Here is a 21,611-nt window from a genome sequence, read left to right on the forward strand (position 1 = left end):
CTTTACTTTGAGAAATGTTAAGTATAAATCCATCAGGACTGGGAACAATGTATAATGTAGATGAGCCCTTCCTTAAAATACCTTGTAAATCTATCCCAGGAGCAACACTTTTGTGATTACACAAATACAGTATCAAATATTCATGTCATTGCAATTCAAAACGTATATAATGACAACAACAAGAGGTGAATAACAAGGATCTTAGCTGGTGGCACTCTCTTCTTAATGACTATGGGAGCCTTGCATGAAAACTTGTGGAACTGCCACAGATCATGTGGTCCTCCCTTAGAGGAAGGCAGAGACACTTGGGCTGGGGAACCCTGCTGCAACTCTTAGGCTGTAACAGGCAGCTGTGGGGCATCTACCCTACAGCTTCATCCCTGGGGTGAGGGATCGGGGAGGGAGAATTCCTCATCATTGCCTCTATGACATTCTCAGTGTCCGGCCCAATTACTCAGGCAGGAGAGAGAGTTTGGTCATAAGAGTCCACCTGAAAAAAAAGGGGAATTGCAGCTGCCTTTGAAACCCATAACTTATACTGGCCAGTTTGGCCTTTTAGGGCCTGATCATATATTCCCAGTGCCCCTCAACCTTCCACTGAAGTTAATGAGAGTTTGGGATGGACAAGGCATGTAGGATTGGACCATTAATGGGTGTGTTTGCTCCTTCAACTATATTTTTCCCTACTCACTTCCTCAAATACACCTCTACCTCGATATAACGCAACCCGATATAACACGAATTCGGATATAACACAGTAAAACAGTGCTCCAGGGGAGGGAGGAGGCTGTGCACTCCGGCGGATCAAAGCAAGTTCGATATAACACGGTTTCACCTATAACAAGGTAAGATTTTTTGGCTCCCGAGGACAGCGTTATATTGGGATAGAGGTGTATAGTCTTCACTCTACACAAGAATTCAGAGAGATTAAAATTCAATCACCTCACTTACATTCCCAGGAAGGGTCAAAATATGTTCATAAAACCAGCATTCAAAATGACAGGAACTAAAGGAGGGGCTCCCTAGGCATATTCATTTGTAAGCACTGTATGCGAGAAGCATTAAATCAAACTAAAGATGCCCCCTCAGAGGGTCACATTTTCTTCAGAAGCCTTGTCCTTTGGGTTTAGTTAAAGTAAAATATTTAGAAAAAGCAATCTCCTGCTCAGTTTAAAATAGCACACTCTTTACTAGAGACCCAGTGAATCTGTGCCAGCAGAACCCTTGGAAACAGCATTCAGCCTGAGACTCAGAAGATAAATGTGATAGAGACGAGCTCACTGGTACTTTTAAAATCATTTTTTTATTTAAGAAAAGATTACAATGAAAATGTTGAAAAGGCTGAAATGCAACAAAAACCAATTAAAAAAAAAAGTGACCAACCCACCTCCCCTGTCACCTAAAAATAAAATAAGCTAGATCATCAGGCTATTGAGAAGAGGGAGGAAGGAAGGATTCTGCGGTTTTTTAGGACTGGCCTCTAGGATTGTTACAGAACAAAATATGGTTGGCAAGAAGAGGTCTAAAATACATCATTAGAAGCCACTGTATTGCACTTCCAGTTTTATAAAAATAAACTATATAGAAAAGAGGGGATCCTGATATACTGTATTAAAAGGCCTAATGTAACCGTTCTTTGCTTTGAGCTGCATCACAAACTAGACCAAATTCCATCACTGCAAACATTTGGTTCCCTAATTTTGGTCAACAAAAGACCTGAGTGTGGAAACAAAGGCACAATGAAGAAAGATTGACCAGTTCTTGTTACCCAGGACTTCCACATAGGTCTGCAATGCCGCAGATAGAGCATAGCTTTACAAAAGTCAATTAAAAACAAAGGTTTCAGAGTAGCAGCCGTGTTAGTCTGTATCCGCAAAAAGAACAGGAGTACTTGTGGCAAGCTTAGAGACTAACACATTTATTAGAGCATAAGCTTTCGTGGGCAGTAGCCCCCCCCCTACTGCCCCCCAAAAAATCCCCACTGATTTACATTCAATTTAGGAGTGTCTACACAGTTTGCACCAGTCTAACTAAACAAAATTAAAATATCTTCAGGTAACTGTTGCAAAATTTGTGTTTAGATAAAGCCTTCGTCCTGTGACTACAGGACTGTGCTGTTAAAACTTTGTTGAGAAGTGAATAATATCTGGCATTTTTGGATGTGTATTAGCAAGGTTCTGCTATAGTACTTTAAGGGCCTGATCCAAAGCCCATTCAAGACAAGGGCAGTCTTTCCAGTGACTTCAATGGGCTTTGGGTCAGGCCCATAGCCATGTTATCCCAAGCCATTTTAGAGGTATGGAGTGAAATCTTGGCTCCAATGAGGTCAGTGGCAAAACTCCCATTGACTTGAGTTGGGCCAGGATTTCCACCATAAATCTGTAAACAGCTGTCTTTTCTTGACCTAATCTGATCATTCATCCTGCACTTTCCAGGACTACATTCTATAGTATTACCATTCATGTTTTAGCTCATCTGCTCAGCATATCACCATCCTCTCCCATCTCATTTCCAGCCTGCTTCAAGGCACAGTTGCTTTCATAAAAACTTCGTCCCTGTTTTTTATGTTCTTTTACAGTGACAACATGGGCAAATACAGCAGACTACTTACACCAAAGTGCTCAGATATCATAGGGCACCCATAAACCAGATCACCTTTGATAGTGGTTCTAGGGAAACCATAGCATCAGCAATGCTGGGCTCAAATGTGGGATTTGTTTTATTTAAATGTGTGGAGCCAGTAAGAAAAAAAGACACGGACTGAGATGATGTAGTCCTCACTGATTCGCTCAGCAGAGGGTTCAGTTTGTAAATGTACTTCTGTAACATTGTGCAGCGCTACAATCAGTTGCTAACCTGGAAAGGAAAAAAAAGCCAGAAAGAACAGGAGACAAAGAGGAAGGAGCTAGGCAAGTTTTTAGGAAGATGGGTTTGAGAAACCCCAAAAGACAGTGAAGTGGGAAGAAAAGAGTCAGAGAAACTTTGGTTACCATCCTGCCAGCCCTCCATGCATGACTGCCCATTAAAATTGAAGGAAGCCCTGAACAGAATTTGCAGGACCCAGTGTACACCACACTTTCCCTACAAATCTGTGAAGCTATACAATGCCACCTCCTTTCCCCCCAATGTGGATGCAGTTATACTGGTATAAAGCTATTCCCATACAGGAAGGGGATAGGAGAATAAACTATACTAGTGGATAGCACCTTTATACTGGTTTAACTGCATTCAGATTTGGGATTGTAACAGTATAATTATTTCAGTTAAAAAAAATGACACCCCTAACTGAAATAGTTGAATCAATCCAAAAGTCTGGGTGCAGAGAAGCCCAACAGAGATGCGCTTGAACTGGTCAGAATAAATCTAGCAATTTACCATATTAAAATGTTCTAATACAGATAAACCTATAGACCAGCCCTAAATTTGATACACAAGAAGCTGCAATTGCAGACCTGTGAAAGGAATTTACTCAGCTCAATGGGAAAAAAACAAAAAACAAAACTTTCAACAGCAGCAATTTTTAGTTCTTCCATGTACAGCATTCTGTGATCACCACTACTCCAGTGCAAAGGCTACTAGCCAAAACCCCAAGCATACTGCTCCCAAAAGAAAGAAAAGAGTGTCACACAAGTTAGATGGTCCCAGAAAATTAAAATATGGGAAGATGAGGGCAGCAGTGTTCCATCTATAATAACTGATGGCTCTTCATTGGGAGTGGGTGGAGATAAAAATCTGTTTTGTATTTTGTTTAGTCTTTGGGCCTGATTCTGATCTCAGTTATGCTGGTAGAAATCTGGAGTAGCTCCAATTAAGTCAAAGTTATACTGGTAAATCCAACATAAATGAGACTGATACATGGCCCTTTCTACATATTGTTGATTTAAGAGAGATATATACACAGAATTAGGATCAGAAAATTTTCCAATCAATATAGTAGATGGTATTTTGTGATCAACCTTAACATTTCCCATTTCATTTTAAAACAAAAATGTTTTAAAGTTCCCCTAAAAACATTAGCCTAATACGGTGGTGAAACAAAAATCAACAGTAAACAGGCATGTGAAACCAGATCACAAAAGATGCTTCCCACCACACATCCCCAAATAAAGCTACAGGAAAACTGATAACTTGTCATGCAATTGGATAGCAAGACCACAGCCCTAATGCAATACAATATCAACACAGTCCCATGCAAGAAGACCTTATTCGAGCCCTGTGTGCAAAAAGGCAAGGGAAAGCTGAGGAACTGTTGCTATTTCACTCAAGCTAGAAAAACAAGAGATCTCATTTCCTTTTAACTCCCCATGGAAGTGCTTTGAAATCAAGGCTAAAAAACTATGAAATACAAAAGAAGGTGATGGTATTTTTGCTATATTTGGATATTGCTCCTATTAAAGTTAGCAAACAAAAAGTAACAAATGTAAATGTTATTTGCATCTCATTTTTTTTAATTTAAAAGCCACTGAAAGTGACAAGATGTACCAACAATATTTAAATAATATCTTAGTCACACACTCTCTCTCTCTATGTATTAAACATAAGAAATAAAAATGAATACCGAATGTACTGCAGGCACTGTAGGACACAGGGACATGCACACAGATGTAAACACACACAAAATAAATATGTGCTCGATACACACCGTGTTGTAGAACTCGGCTATCGTGGGCACGATAGTGTAGTTATCTTCACACCAGTCTACCTCGGAGCTGCCGGCTCGCAGCTGATCCCACAAGTAGAGGGTGCTCATGACTGGGGTGGATCTGCCTTGTGTCAGCTTCTGCTTTTTCAGCTGCCGCTGTGTCGGGGCTCTCTCCGTGCTGTTGCTCCCCTGGACTAATCAGCAAGGCGCAGACAACATTGAGGTAGCACCCACAGCAGCTTCATCCTGTTTTTCTTTGCTCCAGCCGGATATGGAGCGCCACAAGCAGCAGCTTTGCAGTTCTCAGCCTGTTGGACTCATCCTCCCTCCTCCCAGTGGGTTGTTTAGCTTCATGCACGCTTCCCAGCTGATCAGCCTGCCTGCCCGCGGCCCCAGAGCGCCTGCGCCTTATGCCTCCCCCAGCTGGCTGAGGCTCGCTACAAGAATCACTGCTGCTGCCCTGTATTTACCACACACGACACAGAGAGCCGGCTCCTGCTCCAACTGAAGTCGGTGCAAGCTCCTGTTGATTGACTTCTATAGTGCAGGACCGGACTGCAGGAGCACAGGCGAGACGAGGCTGTATGGAATAATCCTGCACTAGTCCCCAGCGGAGGCACTAGGTAGGATTTAGTAAATCTTAATTTCTATCTCTGGGATTCCAGGCTGTCACTTGACGGCCAATCCTCACTCCGAAACCCACACAAATGTGGGCAGAAACATTCAAGACTCAAAGTGAACAAACAGGGAAATAAAGGATAACGCAGACATTTTTTCAATGCAACATGCTCTGCATCTGGGCACCAGCACAAGTAAAACAGACTGTATTAGAAACATTTAAATTAATGAACTGCAGTAATCTTTCCTAGAACAGCTTCTGGATTCAGCTTTTTTTTTTTTTTTTTTTTTTTTTTCTGTTCTGGTGAAAATCCATAGTCTGGCAGCTTTACAGACTAAAGCCATCTGTTTACACACAGAAAAAGAGACAAGAGCTTCCCCACACCGCCCCACCAATGTCACCAATGTGCCTTGGGCCTGGTCTACACTGGGGAGGGGAGGGAAATCGATCTAAGATATGCAACTTCAGCTTCGAGAATAGCATAGCTGAAGTCGACGTATCTTAGATCAAATTAAAATTACTTACTTTGCGTCCTTGCAGCGCGCCGCGGCTCCCCCGCCAACTTTGCTTCTGCCTCTTGCCGAGCTGGAGTTCAGCAGTCGACAGGAGAGTGATTGGGGATACACGCGATAAATTGATCCCCGATGGATCGATTGCTACCTGCCGATCCAGCCTGTCTCAGAGGGATAACCTCTAAGGGTATGTCTACATTCCAATGTAAACCTGGGCTCAGATTCAGGCTCAAGCCCAACCCCCCCTTCAATCTACCCACAAATCTATCTGATTCAGACCAGTAAGCCTTCTGAACCCAGACCCTAGGACCCTGCAAGATGGGTGTGTCTGAGCCTGAGTCACACTGGGACTTGGGTCCACAATGCATCATTTTGCACCATGAACAGGGCTTGGGACCAGATCCCCCCGTCTCACATCCTGAGAGTCTGCAAACACTATCCCACAATGCTATGGGCCAGCCTTCTTATCCTTTCTATCCCAAGATTAGCCAATTGACTCCCAGGAAACAGAAGCAGCTCCCTGGTGCATGTACAGCTGCTTGGCATTTAATGTTTCCATTTTATTCTGCCTGCTGAGCTGCAAACAGAGGTAACTGTCTCCTGAGTTAGCTATGGCCACCGACAAGAAGTCTGTTGCCAAACACACTGCTACCTGGTCACAGGACCATGGTCAGATTCTGGTATATCTGTGGTGTGAGGAGAAAAAGACATTCAATTTCAATAAGTGTACCAGAAATGACCATCTGTAGTAAGAAATAGCAGACAAGCTGGCAGCATTGGGGATACAACAGAGCAGTGCAGGGAGTGGATTAAGTGGTTCAAGAGCAACTACCAAGAAAGCCAGGGATGAGAACTGCACCTCTGGGAACCCCCTATCATCCTGCCTCTTTTATGAGGCGTTTGATCAGATGCATTGAGCACTGAGCCCCCAGCAGTTCACAATAGCCTGGTCAGCCATGGCAACCTTCTGACCTCTGAATCTTGTACACCATCAGAAAGAAGCCAGCAGCTGCTGGATCAGGCTAGCGAAGTGACTCTGGTGCTCATACCAGTCCCCAAGGAGACTTTGCTGCCAAAGCAGCTGCAGCATGTCTACACTCAGAGGAGCTGTTTGATGACCCCCTGGAGGAGCAGCCCGCTGTAGAAGCAGAAGCAGAAGAGGCAAAAATAACCTCAGTGCCTGGTAAATATTTTGGCTCCATGTTTGTTGTTATTAATACAGAAATGGGAGGGATTTGTGATTTATGAGTCAACACAATTTTTATTACAAGCCATGGGTAGGAGTGTGTATCTACTAATGGTGAAATGCACGCCTCAGTATTTTGGCATCAGCACCCTCGATTCACATGGCATTAAAATGGAGACTGAGAAGTGCAAACAACAATTAATCAGTTAACATTACATTTTTACTAGATACTTGTATGTTCTTACAAAGATATGCTGGGGTGTTAAAAGTAAAAACCTTATATTGCCTTTCCTTTTTGTACACTGTGCAGTACAAATTGGCCACGCCACAGCATAACAGGCCACCTGTAATCTGTAAACTGTACGGGGAGGAGGCAGAAATGTAGTTCATGAGTGATGAAATCCATGTCTAAAAGGGCTGGGGGGGGGTTGTATGTAGTCCAGAGAAGTTTAAAGGGAGAGGAGTTGGCTGTGCAGTTCTTTGAGAGTCCATATTATCATGTGTGTGGGCATGTGTAGTCACAGTAGACTGTATCATAAACCGTAGGGACGCAGTAATCCATGTGGATGCTAACGCAGCATCCTGTTCATTTCCCCCATGAATCCTGGGTGCTGATAGCTGCAAACTTTTCCTGTAGTAGGAACTCCAGATAGGTAGTCACATTTTGGGGAGAGGCATATTTTCCAGACCCTCCTCCACTTGTTAACGTGTTGCTCAGTTACCATAAGCTTTAAAACCTCTGTGGAATACATGCCTAACTTGCCACTGGTAGCATGGAATAGAATGACCCTTTGCCATTCAGGGAACTCCAGGATTCTTATGTCCTTTATAACATGGAATGCCTGAAAGGACTGAGAAACCTTAGCTAGTAACCATGGTGCACACACCCCGCCCCAGGCTATAATCGTCTGCACTTTACGAATGCTATATTTTTAAAAATTTCACCTTACATTCTTTGCACTCTGCTTAACTCAGTTATGTCCATGGAGTTTCTGGGAACCAAATCATTTCTCTAAGAATATAATGAAGTTTTACAAAGTATAAATTTTTGGCCTTGAGATTCCACAGGCACTTTTCTCTGAGAATACAGTGAACCTTTTTTTAAGTACTGCTACAATAATGTGCTGTTTGATGGCTGCTTTCACTCCCTTCCACCTGTGCAGGCCCTTCCACCTGTGCAGTTTAACCACACTCCAGTAGAAGCCTAGATTTCTAACTGTCACAGAACGATCAAAGAGAAAGCATTTCTGTGATGAATTTAAGGTGGACATCCTGGACAGGGCCAACAAGCAGGTAGATTACCAAAGGGAAAAGAATTCATGGCCAGTGGAAAGGCACAGACAGGCAGTAAATTGCAAGGAGAGAATTGCAGCAGGTCGGGAGAGAGTTGCTGCGCTGTTTCAGGAGCAGGAAGATTGCTTGAGGGAGGAAGACAGAGCGCGGCAGAAAGACCTGTTTGAGAGGCTGCAAGGGCTAATGGCCACAAGAGTTCAGGCTTCTGCTCCACCTGTACCACATCCTGAGCCTGCTCCATGGTACCATGTCATGCAGACTAGGAACACATTGGACAATACAAAAGTTGGGTGGCCCATGCAACCAAGACTGAACACTAGTAGCTGGACAAGTCAAATATACCCCCAGCAGTCATCCACCCCCAGGCATCATCACCAAGTTTGCAATAAATGTGCTAGAAAGCGACGCCAAGGGACATGCAAAAGTAGGGAATTTATTTGTTTGCATTGGCTTCACAGTTCAATGTTTGTGTTATGCACTTTATTTTATTAGGGGTGTTGGTTTATTACTGGAGTTTTGGTATTCTAATGGCAGCTGGCCTGCCTGACAATGCTTTAATATTGTTTGGTTGGGTTTTTTTGTTTTTGTAATAGATGTGTTCACAAATAAAGCCTTTTATTTTATTATAAAAGTTTATTGCCATCATTCCATCACATCATATAACGTGTATTTCAAAGAATGAAGACAGGATAAGGCACAACCAGGAAGTTGTATCCCAATACAAGTTCTTAATACATCCATTCAGATCAGTCAATAATGAAAATCCACAGTTCATGTCACACAAACCACTGTCCCCACCTCACTGGATAAGCAGTTATCGCATCCACAATTAACCATTTGTGACAATCACACACACTCCATTTGTAGCATACAGCGACAGTACTTCGTTTATTGTAAAATTACTGTACATATACACTCATAAACATACCATTCTCCCTCCTCTACTGGTCCAGGCAAGTCCATAAAGTATCCGGGATTTCTGTTGACCGTGTATATCCTGCTTCAGCTGTGATAAGTGCACCTTCTGGCTGAGTGTACCGATTCAGCAACCATTACTGTCATATGTCCATTCAGGGCCAACTGGCTCATCCTTTGGATTCACAAAGATTGCGAAGCACACAGCAAGTCACAATAATGCAGACTGCACTGATTACACTGGTGTACAAACAGTTCTGTAAACAGCACCAGTGGGATTTCAATCCACCAAATGCTCACTCATTCTACCTACTGAGGGTGTAATTAAACCTTCTTTTGCCAGGGCCTCTGAAAGGAGGATAGTTTCATAAGCCAAAGCAAGGTGGTTTCCCCTAGAATAACAATGGGGACCGTTACTCCATTTGACAATATCATTTGGTCAGAACAGTGTCCGAACCTGTCCATGAAGTTAGACTCCCAATCAGAGGAAAACCCTGGGCATCATGAACTTTTCCAGCGCAGGCCATGTTGGCATCCATATATCAGCCTCTGTAGTCCACAAGGGCCTGCATTACGATGTAGTAGCCTCTGCAGTTTATGTGCTCCTTGAGGAGGGCAAACTATGGGCATGAGTCCCATTGATGGCCCCGGCACAGTCTGGATACCCCATTCTCTCAAAACCAGCATTTACTTCAGGGATATTATTTATATCCACCAACTTGGGGAAAATCGCACGCCTGACTGCCTCAGAAACTTCCGCCACCACTTTACCCACGGTTGACTTTTCAACACCAAACTAGTTAGCAACAGACATGTAGCAGTTTGGGGGTAGCCAGCTTCCAGATGGTTATGGCAATCCACTTCTAGACTGGCATGGCTGCCCTCCGTCTGTATTGTGAAGCTGGAGGTTGGGGCAGGCTGCTCACAAAGCTCCAGAAATGTAGCTTTCTTTGTGTGAAAATTTTGGAGCCACTGCTGGTCATCCCAGAGTGATGAAGTGATCCACCAGTCTGTGCTTGTGGTCCTGCTCCAGAAGTGCTGGTCTATGGAAGGGGCATCAGCAGTTATAAAGAGACTTGTGAACAGCATCCGACAGTTCAAGTCTTCCATATCTGTATCGTCCTCCTCCTCCTCTGACAGGTGCCTGAGATAGGTCAGAAAATACCGCCAAAATGTTCACCAGCGTCTCATGGATGCTCTGCCAGTTTCCTGAAACAGGAGTGTAAGCCCAAGCAAGACAAGTTCTTCAAGTAGCGACTCCTTTATGTTGCTGGCTCCGGTTGCCAGAAGTGTGCAGACTCAAAAGATGGCTCGGCAGGATGTGTTGGTAGGCTGCAATGACATCCTGTAAAGAGCCAGGGGATGGACAGACAAGTTTACTAAAGTGTACCACAAACAAAGGGCTAAGACAGCTACAGGTGGGGCGGGTGCTAGGAAGCACGGGATAGGCTTGTTTGACTTGGGTCTGCATAGTGTAGTGCTGATGCATGAGTGTGGAGGTAAGACGTAGGTCCAGAAATTCTAAATCCAGGGTCAATATTCAGTGTGGACACTCAAGCCTGAGTTTACAAACACTGAGCCTGACGGCTCAAGTCCCACAGACCCCGGGCTTACATTGCAGTGTAGACATACCCAAAGGGCCAGAGGGCAGTTCATGCTCCATGGCTCATTCAGTCATTGGTGTCTCTGCTGAGTGTGCAAGCAATTAGTGCTGATTATGGTAGTGGTTTCGTGATGTGCACACTTGTACACTAGGAGCTGAACAGAACCCATAAAAATCTTTCCCCATGGACCACTGAACATTCATCATGCTTACAAGTTTTGGTTACTAATGTCCTGGGCTGGATGGAAATCAGTGATCTAGAGTGAAAGACTCCACATCACATTATTTTTATGAAATATTCTACAATATATTTGCTAGCACGTTAAGAAATGTTATAAATTAGAACAATTGTCAAAATAAATTAACAAAACACATTGTCATGAGGCACCTTGGATGCCTTTTTTTACTGTATTTACTTGATATTTTGCAAAATGTATGAGTTTATCATAGGTGCCTACATGATTAGTGTGAATTAGCAATGTTCTACACTAGGGGCCAGATTCTTTGCTCTGGGTGAACCATGCTTGTTGCAAGACCGGAGGACAAGGAAGTAAAGAGGGCAATGGAAACTTTAAGCATTTCTTTTCCTGTTTCCATGGCTGATTCCATAAAAGGAGACAATTTACATCTTCCTTCCTTCCTACCTTTATTTGGCTCATGCTACTATTTTGTATTCAAAATATTTGTCACAAAACACTTAGAAGGAAAATAACCGGATCATTACTTCCGCCCTTCTCCAATATTTTGGGTGATCTCAGAGAAGAAAACCTATCTTTTGCATATCTGCTAACATTTGAAAGCTATAAATAAGAATACTGGAGGGAAAATCAATTGGGGCACACCTACACTGAAATATCAGACTCAGATTTTTGAAGGCAGAGAATGAAAAAAATATTTCTATTTTGCTAAATAACTGGGACTGTCCCTCCTGAATAGGGGTAGTTGTGTGCTTTTAGGTCACTGTGATTGTTGGATATCTAGCACTAGGACATTTCACTTACAGATTGGACTGCTGTATTTCTGTTGTTCCATTAGCTCTGAAACTAACTCATATGAAGTATCCGTAGAAGGAATCTTTCAGGACACAGGAAATGTCAATGTATAAACAAACAAATGAGCAATGCAAATGGTAACAATACATATTGTTACAAGTAGTGTACCATAAGCGAAGTGCCCACTGTAGGTACATCATATACTAAGTTCCCTTTAAGCTGTGGTTGCTGCGCAGCAGGCTATCCAGGGCCACGCAAGCAGTGAGAAGCCTCTCTCCCAGCCCCAGCCTAGGACCTGCCACGGCTGGGGGGAGAAGCCTCTTCCCCGGCCTCGGGCTTCTACGGAGAGAGAGAGCTGGGGGAGTCCTCACTCCCTGCCACAGCCCCAAGGCAGCCTGCACCTCAAACCCCTCATCTCAGCCCCACCCCAGAGCTCGCACCCCCAACCGGAGCCCTCACCCCCCCGCACTCCAACCCTCTGCCCCAGCCCTTAGGCCCCTTCCGCACCCTGAACCCCTCATCCCCACCCCAGAGCCCACAACCCCTGCACCCCAACCCTCTTCCCCAGCCTTGAGCCCCCTCCTGCACACCAAACCCCTCATCCCCACTCCCACTCCAGAGCCTGCATTCCCAGCATCCCAACCCTCTGCCCCCCTCCCACACGCCAAACCCCTCGCCCCACCCTCACCACACATCACCTCCACATTGGTGCACATAAAATTCATTCTGCACATGGATGTAAAAAATTAGGGGGAACACATACAGTGGTCTTAAACCAACATAATCCTGTTTTTACCTTAATTTTCTGTTTCCCTGCTGACACCAACATTTGGCCACGGCCTGTCTTTCTTAAATCTTTCTGAAACTCTCACTCATCAGACTGCATCACACAGCTCTCAATCTCTCCAGTTCCAGCTGTCAGGCATCCTCTCCACCCATTCCAGGCTCACAGGCTGCTGCGCTACTATTTCTGGATCCATAAGCTGTTTTTTGGCAGCTGCAACAGACTGCATTTCCTACCCCGGTTATGGCTGATCTCTTGGACTCCTACATCTAGTCTCTCAGACCCCAACAGAACCACGTTCCCTAGCATCCAGATGTGACGGTTCATAAAGTTAACACACAGAAAATTGAACAGGAATAGCCACGACTGTTGATTTATGATAACCATTCACTTTGAAGGTAGGTGAACATTTTTTCCCATTGCATGTTTTCATTTATTCCTAATAATGGGCAATTCTCTCCCCTCTGCCGCCACAAAAGGAAGACATCCTAACTCTTGGAAACCAGCCTGTGTTGTAAAATTGGGGAACAATGGGTCCCGAGCAAGTTTCCCTGGCACACTGAAGAAGTTTCTCCACTACCTGCAGATTATTGATGGCAAATCAGAAGAAGGTCGGGTAAGAAATAATCTGTTCTCTGCAACACATCCCCTTCAGATCCAGTGGATAGTTGAGCATTAACACCCATGGACTCCCTTCTGCCTGGTTATGAGGGGCATTGGTCACTGACAGCATGACTCCTTCAGTAGCCCTGGTGCCGGGGGAGAGCCCTGGCCCTTTTGTGTACCTTTTGAATTCTGACTGGGGCTATGAAATAAGGACCAGTCTCCCACCAGCACTTTTATTACAGGACCTGCAGGAGCCTATGGCAGAGAGACTCTGTGGATCTTGGGAGAGCCACTGGATAATGAGGCTATCTGGGTTATTTGGTCTGCAGAGAGAGGGACAATGAGCAGGAAATTTCCTAATGTAACAATAAGCAGGAAATTCCACAAACAGCATCTCACAGAGTTTCCTGAACCTGGCGTAGAGGAAAATATGACCCACTGTTAAAGCGCTGAAGCAGCAGATATTAGCAAAGCAGCTTAAAAAACAAAACAAAATTATTTTCAGTGGAGACGTTCATCAGCAAAATACCTGTGACCCAACCTTCTTGTAAGGGCAGCAGTGCAGTGATTGCGACCCCAGGGCTAATGAAACACTGGACATTGGTTCCTGGACGCAGCCCTTAACAAGCACAGCAGTTTGTCCACCTTCACTGCACCACCTGTCATCGCAAAGAAAGTGCCTTCCGCGCTTTGCACACAGCCGCCTTTGCGCACGGATGGGCGAGGCTGGCTCTGACGGCACAGGGAAGGGGGGGCGCACGCGTACCCGCGGGCACTCAGACACACTGCACCTGGCACGTCTGGCACCAGTGCGACACACACCTGGGCTGCGGTTACCACTCACCTAGACACCTGTGGGCTCGCCTGGCGGGAACCAGACCTGCCTGCAGTGGGGCGCTAGCGAGGGGGCTGGAGCCTCTCACCGTAAGCAAAGCACCGCCCCTGCACCGGCTCCGAGTTAACCCTGTATTGGGGGGGGGGGGGGGAAGTAACGTCATTTAGCTGTTGCCCTGGCAACAACCGGCTCCCTCCGGGAAGCAATGAAGGTACCTGCCATAGAGCACGCGGCGTACACCACCACAGGACACAGAGCGGCCACGAGCACCCCTTCTTTTCCCTTCCGGTGCGAGAAACGCCAGCCGCGCAAATCACTTTTGCCATTGGCTAACCTCGGTCACGTGGCACTTGTGTTAGGCAGCCGCCCAGGACGGTGCTCCCTTTCTCGCGAGACCTCGCGGTGTGTCGCTCGGCTCTCTCGCGAGATCCCTGCGCGCCTATGTGTGTTGGGCTGAACGGAAGTAGGGCCTCTTTTGCCGTGGCGGAGCCGAGGGGAGCGGCTCGGCGAGGATGAAGGTGAGGTGAGGGGCCGGGCACGCGCTGCCGCCTCGGCCTGCAATGGCCCTGGCGCTCGGTGCGGGGCCGCCTGCGGGAGGCGATGCCGCCGGGGCTGGGCTGGGGAGCGCGGCTGCGGGGCGGATGGGGACGGATTCACCGCAGCGAGGGGGCGGGCAGGGAACATGGCGTCTCTGCCCCGCTATCCCCATGGGCGCAGAGCTCCCCTCCTGGCGGGGCGAAGCACAGCCCCCTGGGGGGCGTTTGAAGGGTGCTCCCTGGGGCAGCCCCCCGGTGCTGCGGCCGAGGAGTTAGACCCTGGGTGCGGGTCGTCGGGCTGGTCCTGTCCTTACTGCGCCTCAGCGGCCTCCCCCGCAAGGGGAAGGTAACCAGGGGAATCGCTCTGCGGGGTCGCTTCAGGTTTTTGGCAGTGCCTTTGGCACGAGGCCTTGTCGCGTGTACACTGAGTGTTGGGGGGCAGAGCCTGCTGCCTTGGTTCTGCCCCAAGGAGCTTGTAGCATCTTAGCACGCACCTTGCAGGACGTTAAGGTTTAACGCTGAAGCAGTATGCTACCAGTTACGTCAGTAAGCCTCTGCAGATTGAGGCAGTGGGTGTGATTTTAACCAAGAATATTGAAACAGCATGGGATGAGAGTTTAGCTCTAGAAAATACTTGGGTTTATTTTGTTGTTGTTGTTCCTAGCTCAACATCTCTTTCCCAGCCACTGGCTGCCAGAAGCTCATTGAGGTGGATGATGAGCGCAAATTGCGTACCTTCTATGAGAAGCGGATGGCCACTGAAGTTGCTGCTGATTCTCTTGGTGAAGAATGGAAGGTAAGAATTGGGCTAACGTACTGAGTTTATTTTTGGCATATTAGAGGCATAAGAAATAAAACTGAGTTAAGTATTCAGTGTCTCACACTACTGGCATAGAGAGCATGTGGTAGGTAGTGCCTGGTGTAATAATGCCTTGAAAACAAGTGTCTCAACGTATATTTAGTTTGAACGGGGAGCTGTGTGGTGTGTGTTTTTCTTATTTTTTAAATGAAGTTGTGTTTAGAGTATCTGTTTCACTGCTCTCTTCAGCGGACTGTTTGCTGTTCTTGGTCTTTCTCTCCTGTACTTGGCTGTTGGACTGGAGGAATGAGGAAAACAGGCATTGCTAAGGAAATGCTCTTTGTAGACCTAAAGTGTCTTCCTGTGCAATGAAACTGTAAAACGTTAAGAAAAATGCTTTGTTAAAAGTAAACCACTAAATATTTGGAGGCTAGAATTTACCATAAATTGAGCTATAGGAAAGGGCACTCTTCTGATTTAAGAATGGTATCATTAAGGTCGATTTGCACATACTCAGTTGGTTAAAAACAAAAACCTGTATGGGCAGCAATTCACCGTTAACACTGTGTCCTTTAAGTTGAGTAGACAAATTTCTAGAACTAAAGTTTTGGGTTTAATATCTGAAAGTTGTCATCCTCTTGCTAAAGAGGGCTTTTAGAACGATTTTTTCTGGTTTAAAGAGAGGGACAGATGTGAAACATCAGGGCCCTGTGCCTAGCTCTGCCACAGGCTGACCAATCTTGGGCAAGTCATTTAATCTCTTTACCTATGTTCCTTTGTAAAACTGATAATTTTTCCACCTTTGGGTTATCTTGTCCATTTAGAGCGTAAGCTCTCTGGGGCAGTCTCCCACTATGCATATGAAGCCTAGCTTAATGAGGTAATAATCACCCTTGGCCTCCAAGATGCTGCAGTAACACAAATAGCTAACAAACAGGGAAAAGATTATGGACAAAGTAATATAAAGCCCCCAAAGTAACTAGGAAAATGAACCATGTTTTCTGTAATTGGGTTAAGTAATGGTTTTCAACCTGGGGTCTGACAACTGTCTAAGGGGTCCATGAGTATCCATGAGAGTATCGTTACCATAGAACACTGGTTTTCAACCTGTGGTCCATGGACCCCGGGAGTCTGCAGACTGTCTAAGATTTCCAGAGGGGGTCTGCCAATGAAAAGTTGAAACTGCTGCTTTAAATTATAGCAGTCTTAGTTGGTACTGACTTTACTGCTTTTATTTGAGCCAGCTGTCAAATCTATATTTTCCTTTGAACAAAAGTTTTAGAGATTTCAGACCATGTCGTTTAGACCTCTGATTAACAAGTGTCAAACTAAATGTACTTTCAAGCTGCACTGAACAAAATTCTACTTAGTACGACTTTGGCCAAAGTTTGCATATAAACTAGACTTGTGCTCTCCTTTGAGGCTAAAATGATGCTGGGGTATTTTTAAAGCTCCCCCCCCTCTCTCCCACACACACAAAAGTGATTTGTTCTACAAATCCTAGAGAACTAAATTGATGGGACCCATTGCTGTTTTGCCCATTGTTAGTGTTGTTCAATGGTCTTAGCTGCAGTGTACTCAGAATACCTATTCCCATAGCTCCTAAAGACAATGTATTGGAGGAGACTTTGAAAGGCCACTAATTCAATGCGAGAGAGCAGCAAGATTCTTTGAATAGTTTCTGTTCAGTCCAGCACTGAAACTGTACAGTACTTAGACTAGCTTTCAACAAATCTAATTCAATTTGGCATGCCGCCTGTAAACTGTCTGGAACACTTGTGGATGGATGATGTTTTACAAGGGGGTGTAGGTACAAAACATGACTATGGAATTTATAGAAGACAGGGCTGTGCTGACTTTTCTTGTTTGATGGAAATAAGTGCTTTTAAGGACAATTAAAGGAATATGAGGTGCTTAGGTGTCATCTTCTTAACAGGGATATGTTGTCCGTATCAGTGGTGGTAATGATAAACAAGGCTTCCCCATGAAACAAGGTGTTCTGACCCATGGACGTGTCCGCCTGCTCCTCAGTAAGGGCCACTCCTGCTATCGCCCGAGAAGAACTGGAGAAAGAAAACGCAAATCTGTCCGGGGCTGCATTGTTGATGCCAACTTAAGTGTCCTGAATTTGGTCATCGTAAAGAAAGGTGAGTATTGGTAGATAGGGCCACAAAGGCCTTGGTATATAGGTTCACACAGCCTTAAACATACGACTTAATGATGTATTGATTGACATTATCACTGATTAGTGTTGGAAGTGTTCTATGGAGGCTTGTAACCCAGCTAAAACCTGTCTTATAACAGCTTGGTCCACTGGTGGACTCCTGGAATTCTGCTCTTGTAAGATTGGAACTAATGATTTTTATATCTAAGATCACACAGCAAATTAGAGACTCATTTCTTACATTTGATGCGAAAGAGAAAATGAGCTGTGTTGTACGTGGCTCAAAATACATGGAGGAGTCCATTTCACCAGCACAGTGGTTCAGTGTGTTTTTGGTGATTAACTGACTGCCCATTTCTAAACTGAAATGTTTTTATTGCTACCAAGAATGATGGGATAAAGTAGTCTTGCAAAAGTGATGTGAAACTTTATCACAATAATTGATAGCAAAGGTTGGGGGTGGACTTGAGACAATATAGGCTAGTAAGTCCAAATGTTGCCCTATCTTTGTGTTGTGTTGGAATTTTGGTAAGTACACATAGTCTTGGGCTTTGTCTACACTGGCACTTTTGTTTAACTTCTGATGCTCAGAGATGTGAAAAAACAAACACCCCTGAAGGACAAGTTTTAACTATGAGAAAAGCACTGGTGTGGACAACGCTTTGTCAGCAGGAGCCATGCTCCCGAGGACAAGCTTCTACCACTCGCTGGAGGTGGTTTTATTTTGTCACCAGGAGAGCTCTCTCCTGGTGATAAAGAATGGCTACACAGCACACCTTACAACAGCGCGGGTACAGTAGCACGGCCGTGCCATTGTAAGATGCGCAGTGCAGACATAGCCTTAGTTCCAAGCAGCCACAGCATTAAAATCTAGGAGGATAACTAATCTGACAACTTTCCCAAAGGCGAGAAGGATATTCCTGGACTAACAGATACCACAGTGCCTCGTCGACTTGGTCCCAAGAGGGCTAGCAGAATCCGCAAGCTGTTTAACCTCTCCAAAGAAGATGATGTGCGTCAGTATGTGGTGAGGAAACCTCTGAACAAGGAAGGTGAGACAGATTCTGCAACTTTGTGGGTTTGTTATACTTACTAGGCAGCCAAGCTTCTGCAGTGATTAGAAACCCTACTTTAAAAATCACACTATCTGAAAACATTCTACCAGCTAGATCTTGAGCTCACTGTCCATGAAAGCACTGAAAAGTATCAGTAATTAGTATTGATAAGTTTTAGCAAGAGCACCCTTTCTTACTCCCCACAAAGTCACTGGGGAGGTCAGTGTTAGACCTGGTGGATTCTCTAGATGCATCTGGTACCACTGATTCACAATGTAATTTTCAATCAATGAAATGAAGCTGAATTTGAGATTTGAATTTTACTGTGGTTGGAAGTCCTCCCACAGAACATTTTTGAAACCCAGGTATCATCTTTGGCATCTAAGTGCCACAAAATCAGGACCCCTCCAACTCAGACTTTTCCAATTGCTTCAATAGCATCTTGGACCAGAAACCGAGCTTTGCTTAGAAGCAGTTCTTCTTAAGTGACATGCCCTTTGTAATGAGAATGTATTTGTCACCTTGAATACTTGCCTCTTCTCCCCACCCCTGTTGCCTTTTGCATCCTGCTACTTCCCCACCACATTGAAGGTGACCCGAGAAAATAGTTCAGTGTTTTATTGAGCAAGTCAGCAAAGAGACAGTCAACATAAATATCACTTATCTGAAATTAGCTATTCATACAACACCAGCAGTTACTATAACCAGAATTGTTGGTTTACTTTGTATTTTCACAAATTGGCAGGTCTCAAGTTGATACACTTACAATAGCTTGATTGGTTTTTGTTTAAGTTGACTAGGCTAGGTTGACTAAACGTTAGGCCTCTCTATATGATGTATGTACAACCGATCAGACTGTCATGCTAACAGAGTAGCTTGATTAAGATGCACACACAAGGTTTCAGAAACAGGTTGATTAGTTAGGGGAAGGCTTTCAAAAGCAACAAGGGATTTTGAACACAATCCTAATTGACTTTTGGGGGACTTGTGCTCAATCATTTAAATGTTTGAGAATCTCCCCTCTAGTTAAAAGGGAGGGAAGAATAGCTGTACTATTCAGATGCTTTGTGTTCTAAAATAAAGATCTGCTGAAAACAAATGCAACAAATATTGAAAGCATCAAAACTACTATTGAAGTATTAAAACAAATCAAAGACCTGATAGTTTGCAAAATAAGACAGGAACACACAGTGGAGAGGAAGTTGGTACTTTTTGTACTACTGAACAGTTCTGTTTGATTTCCAGAAACACTAAACATAAGCTTTTCTACTAGTAAATTCGTTGCTTTCCTAGGCAAGAAACCCAGGACCAAGGCTCCTAAGATCCAGCGATTGGTGACTCCCCGAGTTCTGCAACATAAGCGCAGACGTATTGCTCTAAAGAAGCAACGAACTCAGAAGAACAAGGAGGAAGCGGCAGAATATGCTAAGCTTTTGGCCAAGAGAATGAAGGTACATCTTCTTTTGAAGACAGGGTGTTTCATTATGGAGGTAGCTCTCTAGCACCACAGTCAGTCTGTTGCAGGACAAAATCCAACTCCTACAATGACTACTAAGGACTTCAGTGCTGCACCTTTCAGCAGTTCGCAAGCAGATAGCGGCTTAGATAGCGGCTCTAATGATAGACTGTGGTTATACAGCACAACTTGTTACTCCTAAAATGGTTAAAGAAAGCTTGAGTGATGTAATGAGATCTTATCCACATTACATAAGCTGAGTGTAAACACGGTTCCAGTTGAACCATTTTCTTACGGAGTTTGACTGTCTGGAATGGACGTTTTGGTACAACAGTTTTTTATCAATCACATTATAGGCTGGGGGCCCCATGTAAAATACTGGCCCTTGAACATAATTTTGTCCTAGCCAGCTATGTTAAACTGACTTAACCGGAACTCACTTCCCTAATGCTTAAGACCCAGTGCAGGTAGGGTTGGAGAGTTGAAATCAAGTACCCTAGCTCCAAAGTTGACTAATTAGGACAATGAATATACATTGAAAATACAGGTCTTAGGAAAAAATATTCAAGTAAATCACCATGGTAGTGTGGTGATAGATTAGTGTGCTGTATAATCGAAATAATGGAGCTGTTTCCATAGAGTTGGCAAGATAGGGGCATCTGTGGAATTCGGATGTGGGAGGGAAAAATACTGGGAACAACAGTTTGAATGTTTAAAAGGGGTTCCTGTTTTCCAGTTGGACACATCCAATTATGCTTAATAGGAGTCAAAGAAGAGTGTGTGTTCCTCCATCTTTACTGAAGTATATTTTATTCAATTATAACAGTATTAGGCATTATTCACTGTGTACTGCTTTTCTTTTTAAAGGAGGCCAAGGAAAAACGCCAGGAGCAGATAGCCAAGAGAAGACGACTGTCCTCATTGAGGGCCTCTACATCTAAATCTGAGTCAAGCCAAAAGTAAAAGATGTAAATGATTAAGAAAATAAATCTTTTATGGTGAAATTGAATTTTTCAGTGTGTTAGTAAAAATATGCTTGTAGCGATGCTCTACTCTTAGAAGTGGCAGGTCTTGTTGGTGCTTATACTCCTATTTTGCCACTGTTAAATAGAGAAAGCAACATAACTCCCATCAGAAAGGTGGTTCTTCCAGAGAAGATTCTTCATGCCGTCACATCTAGGGTAGTTAAATTAGCAATACCAATCTTCATAAGTATTAGATTGAACAAACTCACTTACTGGTCAATACTGATAGTATTGTTTCCTCTTTACCTTGAATGGGTTTAAACATTTTTTCTTTGATGTAGAAGCTTTCTGTAACAATTTGCACTACTGCCTTACTTTTCTCTATCCACTAACTCTTATCCTACTTAACTAAAAAGGAAAATAAACATGCACACAAGCATCTTCTTAAAGGACAGATTTAGGCCAGATGGTTTGACCTGTTTAACATAGGCAATAGAGCAGTAGTTTTCAACCTGTGGGCCACTTGCAGCTCAGAGCACAGCTGTGGCCCATATGATATTCTGAGGGTCATACTGTGTGCAGGGCAGGTGCCCCTCCCTAGAGTCAGCGGTGTGGGTGTGTGTGGGTGTGTGCAAAAATGTAGTGTCAT

At 44.4% G+C, this 21,611-nt stretch overlaps 2 protein-coding genes and 2 long non-coding RNA genes across 9 annotated transcripts in view; 2 read left to right on the forward strand and 2 right to left on the reverse strand.

Annotated features, from left to right (window-relative positions):
* ACER2 (alkaline ceramidase 2) overlaps window positions 1-14,313 on the reverse strand; it is a 33,671-nt gene extending 19,358 nt beyond the window's left edge. For 2 of the 6 annotated variants that reach the window (XM_005297685.5, XM_042850545.2), the window contains exon 1: window positions 4,643-4,979. In XM_005297685.5, the coding sequence (XP_005297742.1) occupies window positions 4,643-4,750 (108 nt within the window). In that variant the 5' untranslated portion in view covers window positions 4,751-4,979. Of the gene's footprint in view, window positions 1-4,642; window positions 4,980-13,996; window positions 14,132-14,202 lie in introns of those variants that run through there. The other 4 variants (XM_024105405.3, XM_042850544.2, XM_042850546.2 and 1 more) reach the window with 3 other exon arrangements.
* Window positions 5,124-5,960, forward strand: LOC135972243 (uncharacterized). Its single transcript, XR_010588648.1, has 2 exons — window positions 5,124-5,265; window positions 5,802-5,960. It is a non-coding gene; the product is annotated as an uncharacterized LOC135972243 (long non-coding RNA).
* Window positions 8,866-11,862, reverse strand: LOC122173735 (uncharacterized). Its single transcript, XR_010588649.1, has 2 exons — window positions 11,772-11,862; window positions 8,866-10,512 (listed from the first exon to the last, which is right to left on the reverse strand). It is a non-coding gene; the product is annotated as an uncharacterized LOC122173735 (long non-coding RNA).
* A 51-nt stretch (window positions 14,314-14,364) lies between the features above and the next one.
* On the forward strand, window positions 14,365-21,006 carry RPS6 (ribosomal protein S6). The gene is made up of 6 exons (XM_005297684.4): window positions 14,365-14,505; window positions 15,188-15,319; window positions 17,259-17,469; window positions 18,392-18,538; window positions 19,835-19,992; window positions 20,865-21,006. Exons 1-6 carry the CDS (start codon window positions 14,500-14,502, stop codon window positions 20,958-20,960), a joined length of 750 nt encoding a protein of 249 aa, XP_005297741.1. The 5' UTR covers window positions 14,365-14,499; the 3' UTR covers window positions 20,961-21,006.
* Window positions 21,007-21,611: the final 605 nt, after the last annotated feature.

Source organism: Chrysemys picta, chromosome 6 (genome assembly GCF_011386835.1).
Source record: "Chrysemys picta bellii isolate R12L10 chromosome 6, ASM1138683v2, whole genome shotgun sequence".
Taxonomy (NCBI): Eukaryota; Metazoa; Chordata; order Testudines; family Emydidae; genus Chrysemys; species Chrysemys picta.